The sequence below is a fragment of the Arachis hypogaea genome, chromosome 2, assembly GCF_003086295.3.
Source record: "Arachis hypogaea cultivar Tifrunner chromosome 2, arahy.Tifrunner.gnm2.J5K5, whole genome shotgun sequence".
Classification (NCBI taxonomy): domain Eukaryota; kingdom Viridiplantae; phylum Streptophyta; class Magnoliopsida; order Fabales; family Fabaceae; genus Arachis; species Arachis hypogaea.
The window spans coordinates 87,137,872-87,165,517 of record NC_092037.1 but is presented as its reverse complement, the minus strand read 5'-3'; the positions used below and the strand labels follow the sequence as shown (position 1 = coordinate 87,165,517).

The 27,646-nt window shown below is 32.8% G+C and overlaps 2 protein-coding genes and 1 long non-coding RNA gene across 4 annotated transcripts; 2 read left to right on the top strand and 1 right to left on the bottom strand.

Annotated features, from left to right (window-relative positions):
* Positions 1 to 305: 305 nt before the first annotated feature.
* On the top strand, positions 306 to 3,213 carry LOC112749217 (uncharacterized). 2 transcript variants are annotated; one of them, XR_003175081.3, is made up of 4 exons: positions 359 to 970; positions 1,053 to 1,130; positions 1,565 to 1,646; positions 2,902 to 3,213. It is a non-coding gene; the product is annotated as an uncharacterized lncRNA (long non-coding RNA). The 2 variants fall into 2 exon arrangements; XR_003175082.2 differs by lacking the exon at positions 1,053 to 1,130 and having other exon boundaries at positions 306 to 970.
* A 19,561-nt stretch (positions 3,214 to 22,774) lies between these two features.
* On the top strand, positions 22,775 to 25,111 carry LOC112749210 (protein transport protein yos1). Its single transcript, XM_025797472.2, has 2 exons — positions 22,775 to 22,913; positions 23,759 to 25,111. The coding sequence occupies exon 2, from the start codon at positions 23,810 to 23,812 to the stop codon at positions 24,041 to 24,043; it is 234 nt and encodes a 77-aa protein (XP_025653257.1). The 5' UTR covers positions 22,775 to 22,913; positions 23,759 to 23,809; the 3' UTR covers positions 24,044 to 25,111.
* Positions 24,284 to 25,029, bottom strand: LOC112749203 (heme-binding-like protein At3g10130, chloroplastic). Its single transcript, XM_025797467.3, has one exon. It carries the CDS (start codon positions 25,027 to 25,029, stop codon positions 24,403 to 24,405), a length of 627 nt encoding a protein of 208 aa, XP_025653252.1. The 3' UTR covers positions 24,284 to 24,402.
* Positions 25,112 to 27,646: the final 2,535 nt, after the last annotated feature.

Here is a 27,646-nt window from a genome sequence, read left to right as displayed (position 1 = left end):
TACAACTTTTATTTTAATTAGTTATTTTATATAAATTGAAATTAAAATTATGATGGAAAAATAATGAAAGGTCATATAATTTGATTTAAGTAATTGATATTTTGAATTTAACTGTATTTTATAAAATATAATTAGTATGTTTACTTTATAATTTAAATTAGAAATAATTATTTAAACTCAATGATATCTTGATAAATGAAATTTTATCTATTCTAAAAATAATCCTTACAATATTATATTTAAATTCTAGTTTATTATTCTATCACAAATATTTTATAAAATTATTATATTACTCATATATATTTAACTCTAACTTTAAAATTCCTAAATAAAACCCTAATTCCCCAATCCCTAAATCAAAACACAACACACACACGTTCAGAAAAGGAAGGAAACGAGAAACAGGGGGAGCTCAAGGGGGAAGAAGAAGGGAAGGAGAGGGAGAAGAGCGTGCCAGCGTCGCGCCCAGCTCGTCACCGTAGCTGTCGCCGCTCTCATCACAGGCGGTCGCTTGTTGTCGCTGCTGGGTTCTTCGTCAGCGCTACTGCAGACAAGAAGAGAAAGAGAGAAAGCCAGCGTAAGATAAGAGGAGGAGGGGCGCTGTTTCACGCCGTTACTGTCACGCCTTGTTGTCGCAGCTATGGAGACCGCCACTGTTGTTGGGATCGTGAACTGAGGAGAAAGGGAGAGCGACGCTGAGAGAGATTGACGGAAGCCAGTGAAGCGCGTGAGAGAAGGGGAGCCAATTTCCGTCACCGCCACCGCACCCAGTCGCCACCGGTGGAGCTCGCCGTCCCTGGAGGTGAATCAATGTCGCGTCCTTGCTGCCAGGGCCACTAGCGCTACTGCTACTCCTCAAATTCCGCCTATTTTCCTTTGGGGGTTTCTGCCGCAAATTCCACCCTCAACAGCACCATCCTTCTTGTATTCGTTGGGGAACTTCTTACTTCTTATTTCCGTGATTTTTCAGGTATTCGTTTTTCATTTTCCTTTTAAAATATATAAATAACAATAATAAAAAAGAATATCTTACACACTATATTTTGTGCTAGTGATATATTATTCTGTGTTGTGGATAACTAGATCGTGCAATTTTATAAGTCCTGCTCCCATTTAGACAATCTTATGAGGTATGCCGTTTCTTCTTTTTCTGAATGAACATCTGAAATTTTGTCACCATCTGATTTGTTTTTACCTAGTATTCAATTTCTTATTGCTGTCAATTTCATAAAAGTGAGATCTATAGTTTTATATAATGGAATAATCTGTAACAACTAGATCCTAAATTTTGATAACTCTAGTCTTTAGGTATTTGTCGTTTTATCTCTAAGTGGTTGAGTATTATATTGGTATAAGTAGAGACATTGGGTTAAAGAAAAGGCTTTTCCAGGCCATAATGCTAAGACATATCCTCTTGAGATGTTGGCCTTGTGACCAAATTATGAATATTATCATTATTATGCACTTGTCTTCTATATAATTTTCAGAAAGTTGTATTGACTTGTATTACTTGGGTGCTTCCCTTGCTAATTGCTCTATTTTCATTTTCATTGGCGGGGTGCAGCGCTGAATATGATCCTAAGAGCGACTTATTGGATCAAGAGTTCATGCTGAGAGGGAAATGGTATCAACGGAAGGATGTAGAGGTAAACATGAAAAAGTAGATTTCATAATTTCAGTAAAGCTTTTTAATTTTAGCTATGTGAGAATATAAATCTGTTTCTTCTTCTGTTTAATTTCCCATGAACATAAAAAGTCGTGGCAAAAGGGTGAATGATTAGGCAGCCAATTGTTGGCTTAAATGAGGATCATGAACCTATAAACTTAGTCTAGAGCTAATAGATTTTAGCGTAGATTGGATATTATAACTTGTAAGACATTAGGACTTGTAGATATATGCTTGAACATGATAGTTATTGTAGAGTTATGGCTTTATGCTAAAAGATATACAGTTTTGTAACTTACTTTTTCATCTCTTGAAATTATATTTGAATGCCACACAATGTGTTCCTTACCTATAATGTCAGCATGAAACAATTACTTAGTTATTAAGTTTTAAAAAATAAAGCTATAGTAAGATGACACAAATTCTCACATTTAAATTCCAATAGAAGATTTTTTTGTTGGATTTGTATCTCAATGGAAGCTATAACTAGGTAGGCTTTTATCATTCACTTTCTAGCTTCAACCTTTTTCTTTGGAAGGAAGGTTAGAAATGGCTTGCTAAGCAACAATGAGTTTGTAGGGAAAAAACTTGGGTTTAATTCACAGTTAATGCATTGTGATAATTAGTTGCCACCGAAGAGATCTCATTAATTTGTTAAATACTTCCTCCATTAAGATTTTGTGGTTATTTGTAAGGAAATAAGGATCATATAAAATATAAAGGGATTACAGTCCATTATATGGTGGCTGAAATGGCTTGTGAAAGAGGGTGTTTCCATCATTGTGATTCTTGAGAAGTAGATTTTTGTATCTCTGTAGCACTAAGAATTTCATATTATATTCATGATAAAAAATTATTTTAGGTAATTTTATTTGTTGAATTGGAAACTCATGTATGTTTTTGTTCCAATGTGAATCAATTTTTTTCTCCTTGTTAAGTACATGTAAGAATTCAACTTATCATTTTGACCGGTATATCATGCCATTAATTATGTGACTCTCTTCAGCCTTATGTATGGAGTTGAGGATCCGTCAATTGCAGGGATGGTTTTAGATAGTCCATTCTCTGATTTGGTTGATTTGATGATGGAACTTGTAGATACATATAAAGTTTATCTTCCAAAGTTCACTATGAGTATATATAGTTGTTTTTATACTTATAATTAATGCTGAATCAAAATTTGGTAACAGTTTTACTATTGTTAAGCTGATTTTGTTTGATTTTTAATATTGTAGGTAAAGTTTGCAATCCAATACATGCGAAGAGCAATTCAAAAGCTTTTGGGTTGCACTGAAGAAAATCCAGAAGAAGGGAAAGGGTGCTGCCTAATTGTTCTATTCTTATACTTATATTTTGGATGAGATGGAATGAGTCTTATAATGACTTTAGTTATCTACATATAATATTTTGATGTCTTGTGTACTTTTTGAAAGGAGATTTTACGTGTTATTACATGTAATGGATAATTACACTATTTTTATTTGTGTTGTTTGGAGTAAAAACATATCTAGCTTATAATAAAACTTTTATGATTTAGATTTCTTGAATTTCTTATTTTTAGATTTATTTGGTGATTATCATCATTTTGGGATGTGATTATGTTTTAAAAAAAATTAAATCGCATAAAATAAAACAGGCTATGGTCACGATGTTAAGGAGGGATGACCATAGAGACTATGGTCACGGTGAAAACCGTGACCATAGATAAGGCTATGGTCACAGTTTTAAGGAGGGGTGGCCATAGATAAGGCTATGGTCACGGTTTTAAGGAGGGGTGATCATAGAAGCTATGATTACGGTAAAAACCGTGACCATAAATAAGACTATGGTCACGATTTTAAGGAGGGGTGACCATACACGGTTTAAGGAGGGGTGACCATAGAGTTATGGCCACGATGAAAACCGTGACATAGATAAGGCTATGGTCACAGTTTTAAAGAGGGGTGACCATAGAGGCTATGGTCACGGTGAAAACCGTGACCATAGATAAGGCTATAGTCATAGTTTTCAGGAGGGGTGACCATAGAGGCGATGGTCACGATTTTTACGTGTGACCATAGATTAACCTATGGTCACGGTGAAAAAATGTGGCCTAAAGTATCAGAATTTTAAAAATTGTAACCGTGACCATAGAAAAGGTGACCATAGATAAAAAACCGTGACCATAGACCTATGGCCACGAGAGAATAGGCCACGATAAAAAATCGTGACTATAGATCTATGACCACCCTTTTTACTAGCTATGGTCACAGTTTTTTACCGTGACCATAATCCTTTTTTTTTGTAGTGTTAATAGTAATACCTCTAAGAAACAAGCCGTTAAACAAAGCTTGTACAGTTAATTACCCTTTGTTAATGCTTGAATTCATTGTTTGCACCAACAGACCACAGATTAGATTATTGTCGAGTCTACTTCTCACACTCCGTCATTTATGAACAGGCTTCGTTGCATTCTGTTCCAACGTCCTGGGAACTTTGAATAGTGTCACAGTTGATGGAACCAGAATCTTCCATACTAAGATCACTCCAAAGCTTGCTCCACCACCACCATCTCTAATGGCTCAAAAAAGATCTTCACCCATGGCTTTTTCTAGTCAAAAAATTTATTCTTCATATTAATTATGTGAGCATCAATTATCTTTTTAGCAGAGAGCTCATATTTTTGAATTAAGGATCTATAACCACCACCACTGAGTTGTCCTCCAATTCCTACGGTGATGCATACAGTAAGAGTTTTGATTTTGATGCCAAGACTATAGTAAAGTTCACCAACAGTTGCACTAACTTGAACCCATGCTACTATATTTTCTACGTCGACTTGGATCTTTCTGTAATTTATGAAATCAATGATAACAAGCTATGGAGTTGGAAACATATTGCGGTGGCTTGAACATGGAAAAGTTGCAGGGTTGTCACAATGACAAAGGGTTTGGGTTTGTTGTTATATGAGAATCTAAGATTATGAATGGAGAATTGAAGTATTAAAGAATAATATGAATTGGTTTTGGTATAAACAAGTTTGGATATTGATGTGGAGTTGTTATGGTATAGAAATTGAAGGAAAAGAAGAAGAAGAAGAAGAAGAAATTAACTTTTCTGAAGATTTGGGAAGTTAGAATTAAATATAGAGGGAGGGACTAAATTATGTATAAATTGAAATTGTGCCAGCTAAACTAGTTGTTGGCCCTTCCAACGTGGAAAGGTGATGCTATGTCAACATTACGATAGTTGAGTCATCACCGAAAAGATGTCTAGGGACCACTATAGGACCGGAACCTGTAGCTGAGAGATTATAATGGTGAAATTAGAATCTCAAAGACTACATTGAATAATGACTTGAATCTCAGAAATTATTATAAGAATTATTTATTCACACAAAAAAGACAACAAATTCACTTCACACAATAAATATACATGAAAAAACATGTTATTTAATTTATTTTTAATTTATATTTTAATATATATTTTATATAAATGACTAATTTAATTATTGATTTTTTGTATACATATAGTATAAATTCTTTTAAAAATTGTTTTGTTAAAAATTAAAAATAAGAAAAGTCTAAATTATAAATTGAAAATATTATGGTGTTATTTACCATTTCTCATCCTTAGTTAGCATTAAAAAGAATACTAAATCAATTTTAAAATGTTAGAGGATATATACAAAAAAAAGAAAATTATTATAATGCTTATAAAAATACTTTTTGATTTTTCAATTTGAATAATAAGTAAAATGACAATTAGATCTTTAAAAATATTGATTTTAGATTAATTAGTCCTTGAAGAAAAAAGTATCAATTAGGTTTTTTAACATAGTAAATAGTGGACATATGTGTCTTTCTGTCAATGAATAGTACAAAATGAAATGGAATTGTCTATTTATTTTGTTATTTAAAGTGGTGCATATCTTGTTACTATCACATGAGCATAAAAACGATATAGTTTTGGATAATGAATCATTTATTATCTTTTAAGTTTTTATATACTTTTTATCAGCTGTTCTCTATTTATCATAAATCTTATGAAAATAAGTGATATTTCATTTTAAAAGTTATTATTTACATGATTATCTTTCATAAATAAATATATCAAAATAATTAACAGTACATATAAATATTATTATTAAATTTTAGTTGATAAATTAATTAAAAAACATCATGTATCTATTATTTACTATTTTAAAAGACCAAATTATTAGTATTTTAAAAAAAAACTAATCTATTAATAATATATTAAAACAGAATACAAGATAATCTCTAGATACATTATTAGCCTCCTTAGTTTTTATCATGATGCCACCAGCTTTAGTGGCTATTCCACACAACTTTAGTTTGCACATTCTCTTAAGCTTGCTATGTGTGATACTATTCTTATTATATTTTTATCTCTTCATAACTTTTTTCTTTTGTATAATATCATTACTCTTTAATAGCTATAATTAAGTTATAAAATTTATTCTATTCTCTCATACAAAGTCTATTGTCTCAATCTTTATTATTCTTCATTTTTATATACGTTAATATATACTATCAATATTAATATTAATTCTTTATTTTCAATATTACAAATCTCTTTTATATGTTTTGATAGTTTAACAATTGTAATATTAGCTTTTCAATGAAATTAAAAATAATATAATTACGTATTAAATTATAAAAGATTACAACGATTATCATAACACTTACTTTAACGATCACAAAAAATAAATAACAACATAAATATATATATATATACTTAAATATATATCTCTAGCTCTTAAATATTCATTTACATTCATAGTTAACTATTCTAAAGAAATTAATTTTATATTTTTGTAGTCTTATTATTGTATTCTATTCTTTTTTCCAAAAAAAAAATGAATACTTATAGCTTGAACATGTGTATTCATATGTTTGTCGAAGATTTTTTAATATCCATGACTATCGTCAAAATTTACTATGCAAAATAATCAGATTGAAACGGTAGAAAAAGATCCTAATAATAAAAGGCAATGCTGAAAATACGTACCTCCAAGAATTGTTCATGAGCATTGGTAAGTTCAAAATATTAATGTTCTTTAACTCATTCATTTTCTTCTGCAACATTTATATTTTAAATATTGTTTCATTTGACAACTATTAATTTTTAGAATTGCAAATTCGTCAACTAATATCCGCTCAATCTCGAGAAGTAAGGTGTAGACGAAAACAATTACTACATTTTAAGAAAAATCAAACTTTGTATCAGAATTCAGGTTAGTTGTTACTTTTTTATAATATTTAATTTTTGTGGTTATCACTTTTTAATCATGTTTATTATTTTTTTACAAATATAAAAATTAACCCATATCTATTGACTACTATATTCATTTTTCATAGACTAAGTTATTTAAAATGTTTCTTACACAAATTGTTTACTTAATTTTTAATTAACCTATATTTTTATATAGTCTAAAGTGGTTCATCCACACAAAGATACTATTTTAAAAATACAACTCTAATTATAAAGTGTTCTTAATATTTTAGAGTAGGTTGAATGAAAATATTGTAAAAAATGTATTTTATTTTTATTAAACTAAAATGACTCCAACATACAAAAATAAAAAAATACAATAATATAAAATTATTTTTAAATCGTTTAACAAAAAAAAATTCACTGAACTTATTTTATTGTAGTTTTAAACTTATATATTTTATATAAGCTTATTGCATAACGTGTCTTTAAATATTTACTTATAAATAATTTACAAATGTATGATTTTTTTCATTGCACTTTATGATATTTTTAATATAGAAGAAAATTATTACATAAAGAGAAAATTCCATTCTTCTTTTTTGCGAGATGTTAAAATAATACTTTCTTCATCTCTATTTATAAAATGTATATTCTCCTCCCTTATAACTTTTAAAAAATCTCATTTTTAATCTATTTTAATTTTTTTGTGTTAACTAATTTTAACTTTATCTATTTTTCAAGAAAAAATAAATTATTTTTTTACAAAAATACTCTTTAACAAAAATTTTATTTTTTTGTCATTAATTTTACTTACCAAAATACCCTTTAATAAATTATTTTTTATTGATTAAATTGTATTTTTATCAAATTATTTTTAAAAAATTTAATAACTAAATTATTTTTTCTGAGATACCCTTCAATAAATTTTTAATTATTAATTATAATTTTATCAAAATTTTTGTTAACAATTTTTTATATTTATTATTAATTTTTCAATATCAATATATATTACTTTAATATTAAAAAAAATTTTAGTAAGATTATTTTTCAATATCAATATATATTAATTGTTATATATATATATATATATATATATATATATATTAACAATGGTAAGATTTTTTTATTTAATGTTAAAATAATATACATTGATATCGAAAAATTAATAGTAAAATATAAAAATTATAAACAAAAATTTTGGTAAAATTATAATTTAGTAATTAAAAAATTATTGAAAGATATCTTAGAAAAATAATTAAATTATTAAATATTTTAAAAAATATTTTGGTAAAAATACAATTTAATAAATAAAAAATAATTTGTTAAATGGTATTTTAGTAAGCAAAATTTAATAATAAAAAAATAAAATTTTTGCTAAAGAATATTTTTGTAAAACATAATTTTTAAAAAAATAGATAAAATTATCATTAATTAACATAAAAAATTTAAAATAGATTAAAGAGGAGCCTTTTTAAAAGTTATAAGGGAGAGGATTGTATTTCATAAATAGAGAAGATAAGAGTGTCATTTTAGCATCTCGTAAAAGAGGGGAGTAAAATTTTTTTCTATATAAAATACTCAAACAATGATAAACAAAAATATTTAATTCAATCCTATTTATATATATTTTTTGTGACTAATCCTATTTATATATGAATATATACAAAAAAATTTTAGTTTATTATTATTATTATTATTATTCAATGAATCTATCTCTTAGCGTAAAGTTCATTATTGACATAACTTTTCTTGCAAATCTAGCCCTTTTAATTACTTAATTTTTTTCTTCTGTATTTTTCAGTTTCATTTTGAATACACTACAAGGAAGACGCAAAATGGTGGCGGTTTTTTCTTGATTAGCGACGATTTTAAACCGCCGCAAGATTAAATACCGGTGGCTAACTAAACCAACATGGATATGGGTGTCAGGATTGGGTTTAGCGACAGTTTTCAGCAACCGCTGGTATAATCGCCGCTAAATCAAAATTTCGCGACACACCAGTAGAAAATCGCCGTCAAACCAGACTGACATGATTTCCTTCATATTTATCGGCGGTTTCAAAACCGCCGCGATTTATCTTGATAAGTCCAAGTTGACGCATGTTTAGCGGCGGTTTTAAACTGCCGCTAGATAATACTATAGTTTCGGTCACGGATACCAGCAGTTGTAAACCGCTGCCAGATGTAACAGATTTTATAATCTTTGAACCAAACTTCGACGGTTTAAAACCGCCGCTAATTTAAGGAAAAAAAGAAAATTTCTATTTTTCAAAAAAACATGCATAATTTTTGTAAAATATTATTGAATTATTTTATTTTATTCTTTTTAGATTTTTTATTATTTTAAGAGGAAATATTTTCAACGTTAGAATTTAAACTTTTAGCAAAAACAAAATTGAAATATAAGCAAAACAAAATAATATATTCATGAAAATACGAAGAACATTAATCTTTTTCAAAGAGTTGCTCAGTCTAATTCAATAAAATATTTGCTTGAATCCAAAATATCTCCAATCCTAATATTCTATTTTTCACTCTATCATTCCACGAAACTCATCCTTGCAGCGATGTCTGGTGGCAGCTCCTCACCTTGCCATTGAAACAGATAAATCAGTGCACTCTCCATCGCCTTCATCTTTTTCTTCTCTGCTGCTGCCTCATCCTCCATTGCATTCCTCTTCAACTTCTCGCCTTCCAGCTCTGCCTGCAGTTCAAGCAGCTTTCTCTGTGTCTCCTCTAGTTGGACTCCGTTGCCAAACGCATGTGAATTTGGACCGAAGAGTTGACTAGGAGTCGGTCCAAAACCCACACCACGTACTCTATCCGGTTTCTCTTTTTCAAAAACCTGAGCAATGAAATCATTTTGAGACAACACCCTAGATGACTCATCCTGTTACTCAATCTCCTCAATTCTTTCCTACAAACACAAATTAGCAAATACAATCATTTTGTTGATGGGTCCATCTCGTGTCAAGAACACACCAAATGGGATGATTAATTGTATCACATTCATCACAGTAAAAAACACAAATATTTGGTATAATATCGGTCTTAAAAGATAACAACATAGGATGGCAACCACTAAAAAAAAATAAGGGATAAATTATACCGAAGTTCAAAATGTCTAGAAACATAACAGGTAAACTTGCAATGATAATTAACGTAAGCTGAATTAGAAATTGCAAAGGTCTTTTAATCCATTTTGACATAGGGTAGTAAACCATTATTTGAGGTCATAACATAAAGAAATAGACTATTACCCTATTTGAGGTCATAAGTTTATGGATCAATTATAAACAGTAGTACTTACACCAATTGCTCTTACTTCATCATTGATATAGGAGTCATCTTTTTTTATGCACTGTGATCCATAACTCTCCTCTACCAACTCTTCTCCCTTATTGTTCCGACTGTATCAACAAAGTTTATGCCATTACCACATTCCACACAATCAAGAAAACTTAATTCACAAAAATAGTACAAAGAGTGAATATAAAAAGTAAAGTACCTCTTCTTCCATCCGCCGTGCAAAGCTTTTCGAACCGCCAGTGTGGGTAGATAGTTGTTTTGATCGATTCTTCGCGTTTTTCCTACACTTCTCCTGTTGGTCCATCAGAGACAAAGGGTGATTAGAAACTGATTTAAAAAGGGGCAATGCAACATAAATTGTATTGTTGTGTACCAATGATATACTAGATTACCTTGGTCTCAGCTTTGGCGCGATAGTCAAGGAACCATCTCCAATGCCCCCGATCAATTTCTGGCAGACAGTGCTTAATATTTTCTTCAGTCGTGAATGTTGGCTCGTAAAAAGCATTATACAACCTCAGCCTTGTTTCCTTCCAAGACTTTCCCATACTTTCCAAAATATTTTTCTTGATAGTTCCTTCGCTATCTTCATCAAAGTGGAAAATTTGCTATACAAATAATACAATTTGTCAATAATTGTAAAAATAAGCAGATTTATTTCAAAGGGGATATAAACTTTTACCTTGCTACATTCGTTATAAACCTTGCCTTTAGTGGTAATCTTATGCCAACTTTTCTCACAGATAGGAAATTTTCCAAAGTCAGATCATAGCAGACCAAGCACGCCACTCAACAGTCCAGCTTCATTTCCAATTGCTTGCTTTGCATTGTTGAACCTGAGCACGATCTTTCTACCGTTGGGCCGTTCCATAGCCTCCCTCACGCTTAATCTTGTCGGCTTGATTATGCCATCAGAATCTATAAGCGAAATATAATACCTTATATGTGTATCTGTTGTGGACAGCATGCAAGAAAATTAATAAATAACATAGAGTCTAAACCATGTTGAACATAAAAAAATTATTAAATACATTGTCGATTATCTTAACTTCCGAAAACTCTGTAGTCTTGCGTCCTTTGCGATTTTGAGCTCTAGAATCAACAAAGGGGTCATCAGTTTCTTGATTAACAGAATCTACATCATTAGCATTAGCTGCCAAGTTTACGTGGCCTGGCTCCGAGTTCTGAATGTTATATGCGCTCATTTGTGGAGCAGACCTTGGTACACTGCGTGGCGGAAGGAACGGGCGTGAAGTTGCAAGGACACTATCACCAGAGCTCTCATCTACGATCCTCTCACCGTGATGTAACTAGAAAGTATAGTTAGGGGGAAAGGGTTTCATCAAAAGATGATCATACGTATCCTCTCTAGTTTGGAAAAACCGGAACTCACACAAAGGATATGGACAATGTATCATCCCATTTGATGATGTATTGGCAAATGTGAAGTCAAGAAATTTATTCAGACCATTCCTATATTCTACACTACCTCGTGGCTTTTTAATCCAACCCTTATCAATATCGGCTTTAATGAAATAGCACAAACAAATGAATAAACAGTAAATAAGGACATGAATTTAAAAAAAAAGTCAAAATGGGCTGTGTCAGAAAAACCAATCACAGTTTATCACAATTATGAAATGGGAGACTAATATATGAGCTAAACTAAACAATTTAGTACAAGCAAAACCATGTAGGGAGCGACAGAATAACTCAGATCGCAAACAGAAACAAGGTTTCTTGCATCCAGGATAACAAATAGCACACGAAAGGTATTGGGGAGGAGGCTTACTCATTGCAAAATTCTGTGCTTTTTAAAAAAATACTGGTAGAAAGAATTGCTGGTTCCAATTTCAAAAAATAAAAAGATAAAGAAAAGCTTCCTTAAAAAATGAGAAAGAAAGCAGGAATAAATGTTAGAATTAGAAAATAGTTAAAACAAGAAATATAACTAAACAATCAAAATAGAATCTTCAAAATATCTTAAAAAATGAAAAAGAAAACAGGATTAAAAGTTAGATTAAGAAAACAATTAAATCAGAAAATTTAACTAAACAATTATAATAGATAGGGAATAGAATCTTGAAATTGTAGATATTTTATTTTAGATATACTTCTGAGAAAGTCGTATTATAGTTTCTATATCCTGTCATCTACCGTGTAAGTGCAAATAATTGGTCCAGTGAAAAAGAGTATAAAAAATAGGAACAAAAAAGACAGGGCTGTGAGTGCAATATTTTCTTTACTTAGAAAAAAAAGGAAAGACGAAGAAAAAAATTTAAACTTTAAAATCTGTATTCTGAGAAATAACAAATGGACATAGTACATTGAATTATTGGGTTACTCTTATTTGGATTTGAACAGTGGAATGAAGATGCTTTAACAATAATAATTAAAGTAATAACGATGAAGCATATAATTGAGTTCGGTGAAAATTTTGGCTTCATTTGAAATGAAGCAAGAAATTGTATTAACCAACAAATAAAAAGAAAGAGAAAACTTTCGTCATGCAAAAAAATTGAAATCTATTAAGTAAATGTTGAATTAAATTAAATACGCAAAGTATATTATATACCCATTATTATTCATATTTGTAAAAATATTAACTTTCCCCTCTTCTGTACAACAATTTCTCTATCAATAATAAATACATATTCCAGCCAAGCTAGCTAACTGCACGAATTAATTAAGTACTATTTTCTAATTTCACATAGTGGATAAGACAAATGCAACTTCTATAATCTGTACCATTATGTTGCCATAACAGTTACCAAACGGACAAATAAACAAATAGGATAAAGGATCACGTGTCTATATGTTTGTTAGAACTTAGAAACTCCTCTTTATCTTAACATTTCATTCATCAATCAGATAATAACATGCATGAATGCTGCTAAACATGAAATAGGACTCGGTTCACAATATACAAAAAGTGTAATCAATGAGCTTTTACAAAATCAATGAATCAGACACAATAAACCAAATACTCTGATAATGCAGCCATCTCAGGAACTAAGCAGTAAGGAGAAATTAAAATTGTACAATGACATGTACCGACTTCAAAGAGATTCAACTAAGCAAGCAGATTTAAAATTGTTCCATCAAAGGCATTTGGATGGATCAAAGTTATCAGATCAAAATTTTGCTGAAATAAAATGTTAACCTTTTCTAGCAAAAATGGTTAAAAAATACCAAGGTGTAAAGCACAATTAACGGACCAACAACACAGCATATGAAAAATAAAAATACCAACGTTCAATGGTCACTTGGAAGAGTCAATAACAAAGTCCTAGTTCTTGTAAAAAATGGCTTGATTAGATATGTATTCTCTATATACCCTTCATTCTTTATCCCTAAAGCATTATTAGAATTTCAATCTTTTTAACTCCCACCCTTCCCATTTAACATCCCTATCAAGTAATGTATATTTTTATAAACTTGTGCTGATAATGAATCTAAAATTCAGGTCATTAACCCAATAATCCCCAATATACTATATTATCAATTATCCAACAATACCAAAAATCACCAGAATATTGATTATAACAGTTTGATACAGCTGATAGTAGGGCCAAGTTGTAGTCTTGAGCAGTTGCCAATATTGTATATTGCTTATAACACTTTAAATGTATTATAGTTTATATCAGTCTCAATTCCTTCTTATTATTTACCTTTTCTTTACTATAGAATGATCAATTCTACTACTCACAAAGGCTAAAGAGGAATAGTACAATAATAATAAATCAAGATCATCATATTCATAACAAATAAGAAAGTTAAAAGAATAATAAAGTACGAAAATTTATAGAGGCCGAAAATTTATTTCGTCCTCAACCTTTTTTTCGCTATAAAATGGTCCCCAAAGTTTCGATTTGTTTTAAAATCATCCTTTTTACCAATTTTATTTTTTTATTACTAAATTACTCCTCATTAAAAAATTTTAAAATAAAATAAATATAAAATAAAAAAAGAAAGAAAGGGGGATACAGAGAAGCGGGGTGGGGGGGCCGAGAAAGAAAGAAAGGGGGAGGGGGAAGGGGGGAGAGACGCCATGCCGCCGCACCGTCGCTCGCCGCACTGCCGCCCGTTTCTTCTTCTTCTTCTTCTTCCCGCCGACACCACCGCCGAGCTGTTGCCCGCCGCCCGCCGCTTCTTCTTCTTCTTCTTCTTCTTCTTCTTCTTGCTGATTCTGGGTTCTTGATGATGATGATAATTTTCTGATTCTGAGTATTATTTTTGTTTGATTTTTCTGGATTTTCTGAGTTCTGGGTTTTGATGATGTTTTTCTAATTGAGTATTATTGTTGTTTGATTTTTCTGGATTTTCTGAGTTCTAGATTTTGATGAGGATGACAATGATGATGTTGAATTTCTGATGTTTTGGTTGGTGTGATGGATGGTGATGGAGTGGCAATGGGTGGGTGGTGGTGGTGGTGGTGGTGGTGGTTCTGATTCTGAGTTCTTATGATGATGATGATGATGATGATGATGATAGTGGTGGTGGTGGTGGTGGTAGGTGGTGGGTGGTGGTGGTTGTGGTAGTGCTGGTGCTTTGCATAATTTTGGGGAAGAAGGGATAGGGGCATTTTAGTCCGAAGGACGGTTTTAAAACAAACTGAAACTTTGGGGACCATTTTGGAGCGAAAAAAAGGCGAGGGACAAAAAAAATTTTCAGCCCGTACGTTAGGGACCAAAATCATACTTAACCCCACTTTAATAGTATTATAGTTTATATCAGTCTCAATTCCTTCTTATTATTTACCTTTTCCTTACTACAGAATGATCAATTCTACTACTCACAAAGGCTAAAGAGGAATAGTACAATAATAATAAATCAAGATCATCATATTCATAACAAATAAGAAAGTTGAAAGAATAATAACCTTGTTTGGAGTGTGCTCTAGAAGCTTCTCTGCTGCAAATAATTTTGCAATTATTATCAACAGCGAAAACAAAAGCACCCTTTGGCAATTTTCGTGCACAGTACTTAGCAATCGACACCAAATGAAGTCGCTTCCTGCACCAGAACCGGGTTTGTTGAAGAGCCTCTAAACACTGTCATTTTTAGATAAATCTGCATTAAAACAACGTGATTTCAGTTCTCAAAACTCTCTATAGAGTGCTATATAATGCCCTCAAATTTCAAAGCTTAGAAGCAGAACATAGATGCTAGTAGCACATAAAGAGCATAGTGGAGATCAGCATTTTTCCTTTATAATGTCCAAAATCCAAATGGATGCATCTTTTAATCCATAGTGTGCATTATCCGCACCTTGTAGTCCTATTAATCTGGTCTAGTTTAATTACATTATCATACCTACGTATAAAACAAGTAACACTCTCAACATAAGTTTTCTTTAGTTGGAAGAAATGAATTGAAACCTTGGTTAGGTGATCATCTCGAGAGATTTTAGCCTAGTGAATTATGGTATTGTTAGGGGCAGTCGGGAATGTTTAAGGCTTGTTTAATGTTCATAACTCTTCTAAGAAGGAAAATTAATTTAAAGGGTTAACTGGTAAACTTAAAAGTAGAGATCACGTGTAGAAAAGACCAAAAAAAGTAAATGTGACAACCATTTGGCCTCTATTTATTAGGATTCATCCAAAAAATTGTAACTAGATTAGTCTAAGAGTCTTTACTTTAAAAGGAACATGCATGCGGAGGGGGTTCAGTATGGGTTTAGAGGATAATGGAATTTTCTTTTAACTCGTTCTAAAACTTGCTTAATTCATTTCAACTCACATGATTGCCCTTCAAAGTCTACTAACTAAGGCCGGTTTAAGAGAGAATGGAAAGATGGATGATCGATCATAAGAAAAATGGGAGAAACAAATAAAAAATAAACAGTCGATTGAGAATCATAGTATCTTTAAAAATTAATTCAATTGAATGAGGACAATATGCTCTTTAGATCAATCGAACCAGTCAACCCTGTTTCTCAGCTCCACACTCATCACACTATGCAAAAATTACTCGAGCTATTTACAGAATAAGAGAGTGACTCAAGGGGAGAGATAGACGAGATTAATTCTCTACAATCTAATCTCATTACTTAAGATAAACAAAATAACAGAGCAATTCATTCTTGCTAATGAAACATAGATGTACGTATACTCTAATCAGCATTGTCTCTTAAAAGATAGAATTACAATCTGCTAATTAATCTAACTCAATTAGCTATCTGGTCAATCAACACTCACATGTTTAAGTAGTTAAAATTATGACAGAAGCAGAATAATGATTCGCCAACTAAGCTTGCTCATATGGGACCAAGTCACATGAATCAAATTCCTAACCCTAAACAACAACAATTAACCCCAATTAATAGAAGATATGGACAAATTCTTGTTCAAAATTCTGAACCAAGAGTGAAAATACGAAGGAAAGCTCAAAGTGTCAGAACTAACTAGTGACAGGGAGAGGCCGCGATAGCGCAGTGAAGCAGTGACGGCAATGTTCGCGCGCTTCCAAGGACTCTTTGTGGGGTTCTACAAAATTTGGGGAGGAATCAATTAGATTATATAAGATAAATTAAAAAGAGGTAAAACAGAAATTGAGTTAATAGATCCTTACCTAGCGGCGTTTCACTGAGCAATCGCCGCTGTTGTGGTGGCAACGAAGAGATTCTTCCTCCGCACCCTTGCTTTGTGGTGACATGGTAAAACGCCACCAATTATCCGCTGCTATGCTCCGTTCCTGGTGTATTGATACTATAATCAATTCATGTTTGTGTAGGGACTAATTTGTTGCTTATGCATGCTTCACTTCCAATGAATTTTTCCTACCATATCTCCACAATATATCACAAGATAAGTAATTATATAGTATATCACATACCTAATTCAAAATAAAAATAACAAAATACAACAATTAAAAGTAGTCAAACCTTATAATAAAATATTAAAATAGTAGTCTTACCCCCATAATAAGCATTAACCATAGAAACACAACACTAACAATAAATTCTACACAATTCATCCCAATATATATTATTTAATAGCAATTCCAACAACCCTAACTCTAAATGTAATCATACATTAGTCTTTAGTTAGGTGTATTTATAGACTTGGTTGTCTAGTTGGCTTCCTCACTCCTAACTTGAACCGCGTACTCTTCCTCACACCAAATACCTTTGTCTTTGATAAAGCTTGAAATGATGCTCTAGGTGATTGCTGAGAATCTTCAGCTACAACAGGTAAGAGAGGCTGAGAGGTTGGAGCCTGAGAATCTGAAGTAGCAACTATGGGAGGTGGTTTAGTAGAGGTAGCAATAGGTGTGGTAGGTAGCGGTTGTGAAGATGCAGCATTAAGTATGGTGGGGAATGGTTGTGAAGATGTAGCAACATTCCTTCCTCTGCACCTTCTTCTGTCCCTGCCTATTCCTACTTGTCTTCTTCTTTCAGATCTACAAATATTTACACCAGATCTAGTGTCAGTAGCAGCCGCAGTGTCAGCAGCAGTTCCATCGTCAGCGACAGCAGCAGCTCCATTTAGGCCAGCCACAGCATCTTTGTTGACTATAGGAACAGCATCAACAGGCTTTGAAACTAGGTATAACACAACTAATTTGCAACATAATCAGTGATAATTTAGCAGAAATTAAAGCAAGTTAAAGCAGTAAAATAGCAGCATGTATTCTCAGAAAATGAATTACATTCACTAGCTTAAATGCCATCTATGAAAATCTATTCCAATCAACACATGAAACACAAAATATTTCAACCAAAAAAATAGTAAAATAGCAGCATATATGTCCCCAAAACATATCACATTCACTAGCTTAAATGCCATCTATGACAACCTATTCCAATCAATAACACATGAAACACAAAATATTTTAACCCAAAAAATAGTAAAACAGCAGCATATATGTCCCCAAAACATATCACATTCACTAGCTTAAATGCCATCTATGACAACCTATTCCAATCAACACATGAAACACAAAATATTTCAACTAAAAAACAGTAAAAAAGCAACATATTTATCCCCAAAATATATCACATTCACTAGCATGAATGCCATCTATGACAACCTATTCTACTAAACACATCAAACACAACATTTCAACCAAAAAACAGTAAAACAGCAGCAACACAAAATATTTCAACCAAAAAATAGTAAAACAACAGCATATATGTCCCCAAAATATATCACTTTCACTAGTATGAATGCCATCTATGATGACCTATTTCATTAACACATCAAACACAAAATATTTCAACCAAAAAATAGTAAAACAGAAGCATATATGTCCCCATAATATGAGTAATTGAAGGCCTATCAACCACAATCTAAATAGTAGATTTGGGATTTGTCCTCGTAATCTCTGCACAGTAATCTCTCAGCTTGCCATATTACAGAATAGCCTACCATGTATTTCTTCCCTCGCTTTTCTCCTCGTCGAATAAGCCTTTGTAACTGAAATATTAGCCATGTATTTATTTTGAATGGTCTGAATTACTATTGTAATCTTCTACTAATGTTGGTAACAATTTTCTGTGACACCCAACTACTTGATGCAAGTCTACCACTATAATTCCATCTACAAGTGTACTTTTCATTCAGGGTCTTCAGTCGAAAGCAATCGGAACCACTAACCTCGGATGCAAATGCCATGCACCCACACTTCCCTTTCTTCCCTTTGCAACCCGCTTTACATCTAACCTTATCATTCTTGATATACCTAACATCCTTTCCATTCAACAAAGCATGCTCTCTAATAGCATCCTTAAACTGAGCGAGTGACTTGAACTCCAACCCCACCTTAAACTCATAGTCCCTGTTCATCTCAGCCTCATTATATTTAGGATATCTTCTCTTCTTAATCATATCATCCGAATCTACCTCATAGCTATCAATATCTTCAGTTTCGTAACCAACAGAAATTTCTCTAACTTCAATACCACTAGCTTGACTATTGTTATCTTGATTTAACGGGCCATGGAACCCCCCAAAATTATTTGAATCTTCTCCATTATTTTCATCCTCAACATCAAAACCAAAATGATCTTCGTGATTTTCATCATCAGCACTATCGTCAAATTTATCCTCCTCATTAGATGGCTCTGATTCACCTTCAACTTATACTTTTATTAAATTATTATCACTGTACTCAGCTTCAGTTGGCACATAATCCATATTATTCGAAGATATCTCAACACCATTACCTTCCCTGTAGCCATCAACAATATACACTGAGCAATCCTTAATAGTCTGTGACACTAATAATTTACCCATTCTCATGGCATCTCCATCACTCATCAACTTTCTAAGACTTGAGTTCCATTGACAGTCTGGTTCATAGTATTATATCTTAGCATACCCTTTGTACCCTAAATTCTTCAACTCATGAATTATTTCTTGCAAACTCCATTTATCAATCTCAAAATGTCTTCCAACACCCTTCTCTCCAAATATTCTAGCGCATACCCTATATCATGAAACTTGTTACCATGATGTATGTCTATAGTGAAATCCAAATCCCCCATCACTACAAAATAAAAGGAAAACAGAACCCTAATAAACCAGCATCATCACAGCAATAACAATCAACAATAAACAAAATTTATAATAATAAAATAATTCATATGTCAATTTATTAATTAACAAAAAATTCATAAATCAATTCAAGAAATAGGTATTCAAAGAGTGCTATATTTTTTTGTAATCACCTCATACACTATTATATCAAAAAAATTATCATATGCTTAAACATGTTTCATCAACTTTGAAAAACAAAAAAGTTTTAACTCATCACCTGTTTGGCAGATCGACTTCAGGCAGCAAGGCACAGCGCGGCGAGGCATGGCAAAGGAAGGCAACGAAAGCCACAGACGAACAGCACAAAGCAAAGCAGAGCAGATGGACAGACAGCGCAGGACAGACCAGAAGCGACGTACGATCACTAAGCAACGAATGCTAATGCTGCCATAGACGATGATGCAGATGGATGAGGACACCAATCAACGGAGAAGAAACGCCACTGAACAGAAACTTTAGAGAACAAGTTAGGGCTGGCTAGGATTCTCTAACTTTGGGAAAAAATACCAAGGGTTGTTTTGGTGTTTTAAAAAGAAAAAAAAAGTATAGAGATCTAATTGAAAATTTGGTGAAACTATAGAAACCTGCAAAGTAATTAAACTTAATCAATAAAATTATTAAACTTGAAATTGTGAACAAGTAATATGAGAATTTAAAAATTCTAGTATTTTATATTCTAATCACAATTATTTGTATAGTGAAATAAAACTCATTTTAATTCCTAAAATTGGTCAGAAGAATTAATTTAATTTTTTAATATCAAGCTATTCTCTTCATGATTTATATTAGTTCTTAATCAAATTTTTTTGCCTGATATTTATTAGTCTAGTATTAATGTTGATATGGATGTCACTTGATCCTCCTCACTAAATGGCTTTGATTCACCTTTAATTTCTACTTTTATTAAATCACTACTATTGTACTCAATGTCAATTGGCACAAAATTTTTATCATTCGTAGATATCTTAACACCATTACCTTCTCTGCAGCCATCAACAACATACACTAAGCAATGCTTAACATTATGCGATACTAATAATCTATCCATTCTCATCGTATCTCCATCACTCATAAACTCTCTAAGACCTGAGTTCAATTGACAACCTGGTTCACAGTACCATATTTTAGCATACTCTTTGTACTCTAACTTCTTCAACTCACTAACTATTTGAGTTCAAAATACAGGTCTTCCAACACCTTTCTCCCCAAATATTCTAGCCTGTATCCTATATCATGAAATTTGTCATCATGATGTATGTCTATGGTGAAATCATAATCCCCATCACTACAAAAAAAGGAAAACTGAACCTTAATAAACCAGTATAATCACAACAACAACAATCAACAATAAACAAAATTTATAATCAACAAAACCAATTCATATACAATTCATCAATTAACAAAACTCATATATATATATAATTTAACTCATCACCCGTTTTGGCATATCGACTTCAGACAGCAAGGCGCAGCGCGGCGAGGGAAGGCAACGGAAGCCACAGACGAACAACGCAGAGCAGAGCAAATCAGACAGACGAACAATGTAGAGCAGACCAAAAATGACGTACAACCACCAAGCAACGGACGCTGACGCCGCCACGGATGACGACGCAGATGGATGACGACACCAACCAACGGAGGAAAAACGCCACTGAATTGAAACTTCAGAGAACAAGTTAGGGCTGGTTAGAGTTCTCTAACTTTGGGAAAAAATACCAAAAGTTGTTTTGGTATTTTGAAAAAATAAAAGTGTGCTCAATTAGCTATTCTAACCTAGTCATGAGAATATTCGATTTCTTAACATAATATTCTATTATCTCAAACAGTTTTGTCATGGCAGAAACTAAATTGAAAAAAAAAATTTAACGCCTAAAGACCAAGTAAAAAAAAAAAAGATATAGAGACTTAATTGAAAATTTAATAAAATTATAGAGATATGCAAAATAATTAAACCTAATCAATAAGCATTATTAAACTTAAAATTGTTAACAAGCAATATGAGAATTCAAAAAGTTTGGTATTTTATATTCTAATCACAATTATTTATATAGTGAAATAAAACTCATTTTAATTCCTAAAATTGATCAGAAGAATTAATTTATTTTTTTTTTAATATCAAGCAACTCTCTTCATGATATTTTTCGCCTCATATTTATTAGTCTAATATTAATGTTGATATGGATGTTACTTGATATCATAAATTATAATGACTAGTTAATGTGAATATATTTTAATTTTGATTAACATGGTAATCAATTAATTAGTATAATTAATATTTCTCAATTTTAATTTAATTAATTCACTAATTTTAGACATTATATTTTATAGGTTTAATTATTCTGTTGGTCTCTGTAGTTTCGCACAATTTTCAATTAGGTTCTTATACTTTTTTTTCTTTTAATTGGGTCTCTGCATTAATTTTTTTAATTAGATCCCTCTTAATAGTAATTGGCTTAATTATATAGAGAGCTAACTAAAAAAGAATTGGGGCAGAAATTCAAATAAAAGAAAAATAAAAAGTGTATGAATTCAATTTAAAAAAAAAATTGGTGTAAAGATTCAATTAAAAGAAAAAAATATAAAGACCTAATTAAAAATTTTACGAAACTATACGACCAAGAGTAATTAAACCTATTTCATAATCAAATTGTATCTACATCCTTCAAGTAGTATATATAAATTACATCAACATTATACTAATAGTTGAGAAAAGAAATTTATTTAATAAATAACAAAAGTCCCATTTCTAAAAATGAATTATTTAATTAGTATTTTTAAAATTAAAATCTAAATTAGCTCATATATTTAATTTCGAAACAAAATGTATAATCCCTATTTATATAACAGATTCAACGTTATAAATTTCATATTCATATGTTTGGCTGTTTGCTATAAATTATTGCTAGCATTATTGAACAAATGATTAAATCCATAAAATGCGTTGTGATAACTGATAAGAATATTTTTATAATTAAGGTAAGAATATCCTGCTCCAATCAGAATGCTCCAGACACGTCGGCAAGAGCAAATCTGAACCGTCAGATGATGAGTTTGTAGATTCCTATGACAGTTTTCTGGAAAGTTCTTGCTTAAAACCGTGGGTTTCCTTTTAGAGTTTAGACTTCAGTTTCCAAAGTCCAAACCCCGCTGGGGTCATTTGCTTCGTTTTCCTTTAACAGGTAAGAGAACTCATCATCTCGCTTGTGATCAAATTTTAGCAAATCTTCTAGCACTTTTAGCTTTTTGTTTGATCAACTTATTTTTTTGTGTGAATTTTTTGCATTGATTTTAGTTTTGGGTTAATTCTTTTTACAATTTGATATGGTTTTGATCGTTTTAGTGCATGCGTGGTTGATGAGTGATTTTGATCATGGTGAAACTACAATATGCTGATGAGAATTTTCAGCATATTGTTCATGGTGTTCTATTTCCCAAGAGTTCCTATTTGTATGTTAATTTGAATTGTTTTGCTGTTCTCTTATGTTGCCATTCTCACTGAAGAAGTTGTGGTTATTTCCGAAAATTGTTGGTTTTAATGACACCTTATGATTATTGCTACAAATTTAGAGGGAAGTTGTGATACCCAAGGAAAACAAGTGGCGTTTGATCTCTGTTCTTTGTATATGAACATTTGTAGTCAAAGAGTTTACTATACTGTTTGAAGTTGGTTTATGGATAGAAATATTTTTCATTCACTTACTAGTTCTTTGAAGATTGTAAAACTGTAGGATATTATACTAGCTTAGTCAGTGTAATCTTCAGGCTAGGCAATTGCCCTAAAGTTTTACATGGAGGTATCATGTTGATGAAACTCTTCCTCTCTGCCTATGCTTTATTGCAAAGATTAACACATAATTGGTCCAAATTCTAGAACTCATGAAAAAAAGGAAGGTTGTGTTAGGCTATCTATTGTCAACATATCTGTAATATTCTCCAAATTTCACATTCAATTGATAGTTTGTGCATGAAAGATTTTCATTGAATATTGATAATTCAATATGTTTATCTGATTGTTGTGTTACAGATATAGATTACAAGACTATAATTACTTAAGCCCCCTTTGGCATTGAAGGAGATGGGGTTTTGGACCTTGTTGGAAGGTTTTCTTCTCTTTGCAAATGCATTGGCAATACTAAATGAAGATAGGTTCCTTGCTAGAAGAGGGTGGACATTGGCAGAAATGACAGGCCCTCAGAGGAATTCCCTTAAAGGACAAGTCTTGGGACTCATATATGCATGTCAATTTTTAAGACTCCCCCTTATAGTTTTGAATGTCATAATTATTATAGTGAAGCTCTTCTCTGGATGAGATTTTTGAATATGTATCACTCTGTTCTCTTCCTTCTTCATGTTGTGTTTCATGTGTAAATTTGAGCTTTGTGCTTCTCCCCTGATAGTTTAACTATTATATGAAGTTCAATTCTGAGGTCCACTCAGTAGAATTTTTCATCGGTCAACTGGAATTGAAATACACAAAATTGAATTCTGTGCAAAATATGATAACTAGAATAGGAGTAAAGACAATAAGATTAAAGACATAACTGCGATATCATAACAAACATTGCCATTGCTGTGTTTAATTGAATTTATACGCCTGAGTCATAAGATACAAGCAACATAATGTAAAAGCAGAACAGAAAGAAACCCGTGAAATACTGATATCATATATTACTCAACTGGTATCATAACCTCATTAGTCCTAAACATAGGTATTGTCCATGGTGGATTGTACCTAGCTAACAAGAAATCCCCAATCACCTTATACCCATCTCTCTCCAAACACCCCTTCAGCTTCTCAACTTTTTCTTTTACAACCCCATCTGATGCAACTCCACTAAACTTCACTACACCATACTTCCTCTCTCCCTCTTCCTTGATCTCAACCTTCTCATCAATAGGCTTTGGTGCATCCTCAGCTTTCTCATATACAGATGGCAAAATAAACTGCATGGTAACCATCTTCTTGGCTTCACCGCCATCGCCACCACTGCCATCTTTGGTCACAACTGGGGCAGTCATAGCAATCTTCTCGCCGGTGGTGTCCTTTGTTATAACTGGCGCAGTCATGGCAATCTTTTCAGGCTTTGTATTCTGTGGGTTCCCTAAGGCACCAATGTAGTTTGCAAGAACCATGAATCCACCATCTTTGTTACCCTTAAACTGTGGCAATGATGGATCATACGTGACTTGAGCCACCACTGATGGTGCATATTTTCGGATTTCATAGTCTTGTGTGGATTTCACTACTTCATACTTTGGTGTCTCAACAGCAATTTTTCCAAATATTAATCCCATAGGGAAACAGAACGAAAAAGGGTATGTTGATGATGAGATTGTAATTGCAAGAATAATAACACCGAGAGATGTTGATTTTGGTAAGAATAAGATGCGGCCTTGAATCCTTTATATAGGGACATCGTGATGGTGGAAAGTGATTAGTATTGTGTTTTGTTTTGTATTAGAGATTGAAGATTGTTCTGGAATTTGACAAGTTGGGTTATTGTTTCTTTGGGAAGGGGTTAACGAGTTTGGAATTTTGCTTAGGAAAATGCATGGTGGTGAATTTGCCATGATCTTTTGAGTGTGTATGTGGATGCCATGCGTCCACGACTTGCTATGTTTCGGTGCTTTTTCGGCATTTTATACCGGTGAATGGATTCGGTGTACTAAATTACTATTTTGCCTTAACAGATTCAATTTTTAAAAGTGGTAAATGATATTCTCATTCTTTAAAGATGATCTCAATTTGGGATCTATTTAAATAAATAAAATAAAAGCATTAATTATCGAAATAAATTAATTTAAAAATATTTATCGATTTGTGTTCTTCAATCATATTTTATTTGCACTATAAATGAGATGACATTGCGTGTATCTCCTTTACAGTGTAAATGAGATATGACACGTCAGCTGCGTCGTAGTTATCTGTAAAGGAGATAAGATTGAACGACGCCTATAAGTATAAGTCGTTTACAGCCTGTTCTTTGACCCCACTTTGACATAGTCAAACTCTTTCTCCTCTCTTTTAACCGTTTCCTACCATATTTGAGTCCGATACGGTGATGGCACGCCAGACGAAGCACAACGGGGACATCAATAGACTAAACGAGACATCCCATTACGTTGGGGCAGCCGACTTTGAGGTTAGTTGCGTTATGTTCGGTTAATCTAAGTTTTGGACATTGTTAGGATAGTCTCATAGTGACAAGCACTAAGTAAAATGCTTTAGGGGTTAGACTGTATGATGAATTTAGAACAATATTTGCTTGTGTAAAATTTGTATGACTTAATTAGGATTTGCTTACCGACATAAGTAATTTAGAGACAATTGTAGAGTAGACACATGGTAGTATGTTCCAAAGTAGTAGTAGTACTTTGTTCTTAAGCAAAGTAGAAAAATGTATTATTATCTCTTTATAGGTTAAAAATTTATTTTTCATTCCGTAGAGGCCTCGCCTTCTACTGCCCCGGCAAGTCAACCATACTCTTCCTCCATCGAACACCATCGTCCCGTATCTAGCTGAGGCCGGATTTGACGACACGGTGCCGCTCAGGGACTTCACATTTAACAATTCCCTGATTTCGGCACTCGTGGAGTGATGGCATCCGGAGACGCACATGTTTCATCTCCCGTGGAGTGAGATGACTATCACCCTGCAGGACGTGGCGTACCACCTGGGCCTACATGCACACGGAAACCCCGTTGAGGGTGCCTGCGTGACTTTGGTAGGTGGTACAACACGGAGACGTGGGCCATGGGGGAGCAGCTGCTTGGTGTCAGGCCTCCGATGGCGGCACAGCAGGCGGCGCAGAGGAATGAGTCGTTCACGCTGAAGCTGATTTGGTTGTGTGATCGTGTTCGCCAGATGCCCCTAACCGACGATCCTGAGACCCTCAGACAGTATGCCCGATGCTACATTATGTTACTGATTGGAGGGTATCTGTTGATAGACAAGTCCAACAACCTGGTGCACATACGGTGGCTACCGCTTCTCCGGGACTTCGCGGAGTGCTGGGATTATCATGGGGCTCTACTGTACTGGCTTGGACTTACCAGTCACTCTGTTTGGTGGCTCAGCAGGGCGTCACAGACATCGCCGATTGCACTCTGTTGTTGATGAATTGGATTTACCAAAGATTTTCTCAGTGGTGTCTACCAGATAGAGGAGTCTACCAGTACCCGCTAGCTGCGAGGTAACCAAATATTACTTTTTCATTTCGCGTTAAACATTGTTGTTAATTCACATGGTTTGTTACTTAATGAATTGTATATATCTTTGTTACTTTCAGGTTGGTTGGATTGCAGCAGCAGAGTACGGATCAACACCAGGCCAAGCTCCTGTACTATAGGGTATCGATCGACCGGTTACGGTTCGATGAGGTTTGTCATGAAAATAAATATTTTGTTATTTCGTTCTACTTGCTGTGTTGTAATACTTGTTATTTTGTTACACGTTTTTTTATTCAGTTTGCATGGAGGGTGTACGATGACCCTGCGCTTCAGGCCCTGTGCCCGCTCTGGTTCTTCGACCGGCTTGACCTCAGTGACAGGCTCAGCCTCCTCCATGTGGCACTGGGCACAAGTGCCGCTACCAGGATCCACACCAGAGATAGTGATTATAGTATTGTATGTACTATAGTTGGATTAAGCTTATGTATGTACTTTAGTTGGATTGCACATTTGTGGTACTTAGTTTGTGTATATTGTTATTTATATTGGTATTCTTTGTTATGAGTATTTACATTTATATTACTGTTCCTTTCAAGGAAAAACACCAACATTACATAAAGTGACGGGGTCGTCATTAAACCTTTCATTAGAAGTTACAATGTTTCACATCCATTGTTACTACAACATCAGATAACACATTACATAAAAAAAGACCAACACATGCCAACTTTGGTAGACATA

Bases quoted from the DNA above. Each gene is read 5' to 3' on its own strand.
- LOC112749210 (XM_025797472.2), top strand. From the start codon at position 23,810: ATGGGGTTTTGGACCTTGTTGGAAGGTTTTCTTCTCTTTGCAAATGCA.
- LOC112749203 (XM_025797467.3), bottom strand. From the start codon at position 25,029: ATGGGATTAATATTTGGAAAAATTGCTGTTGAGACACCAAAGTATGAA.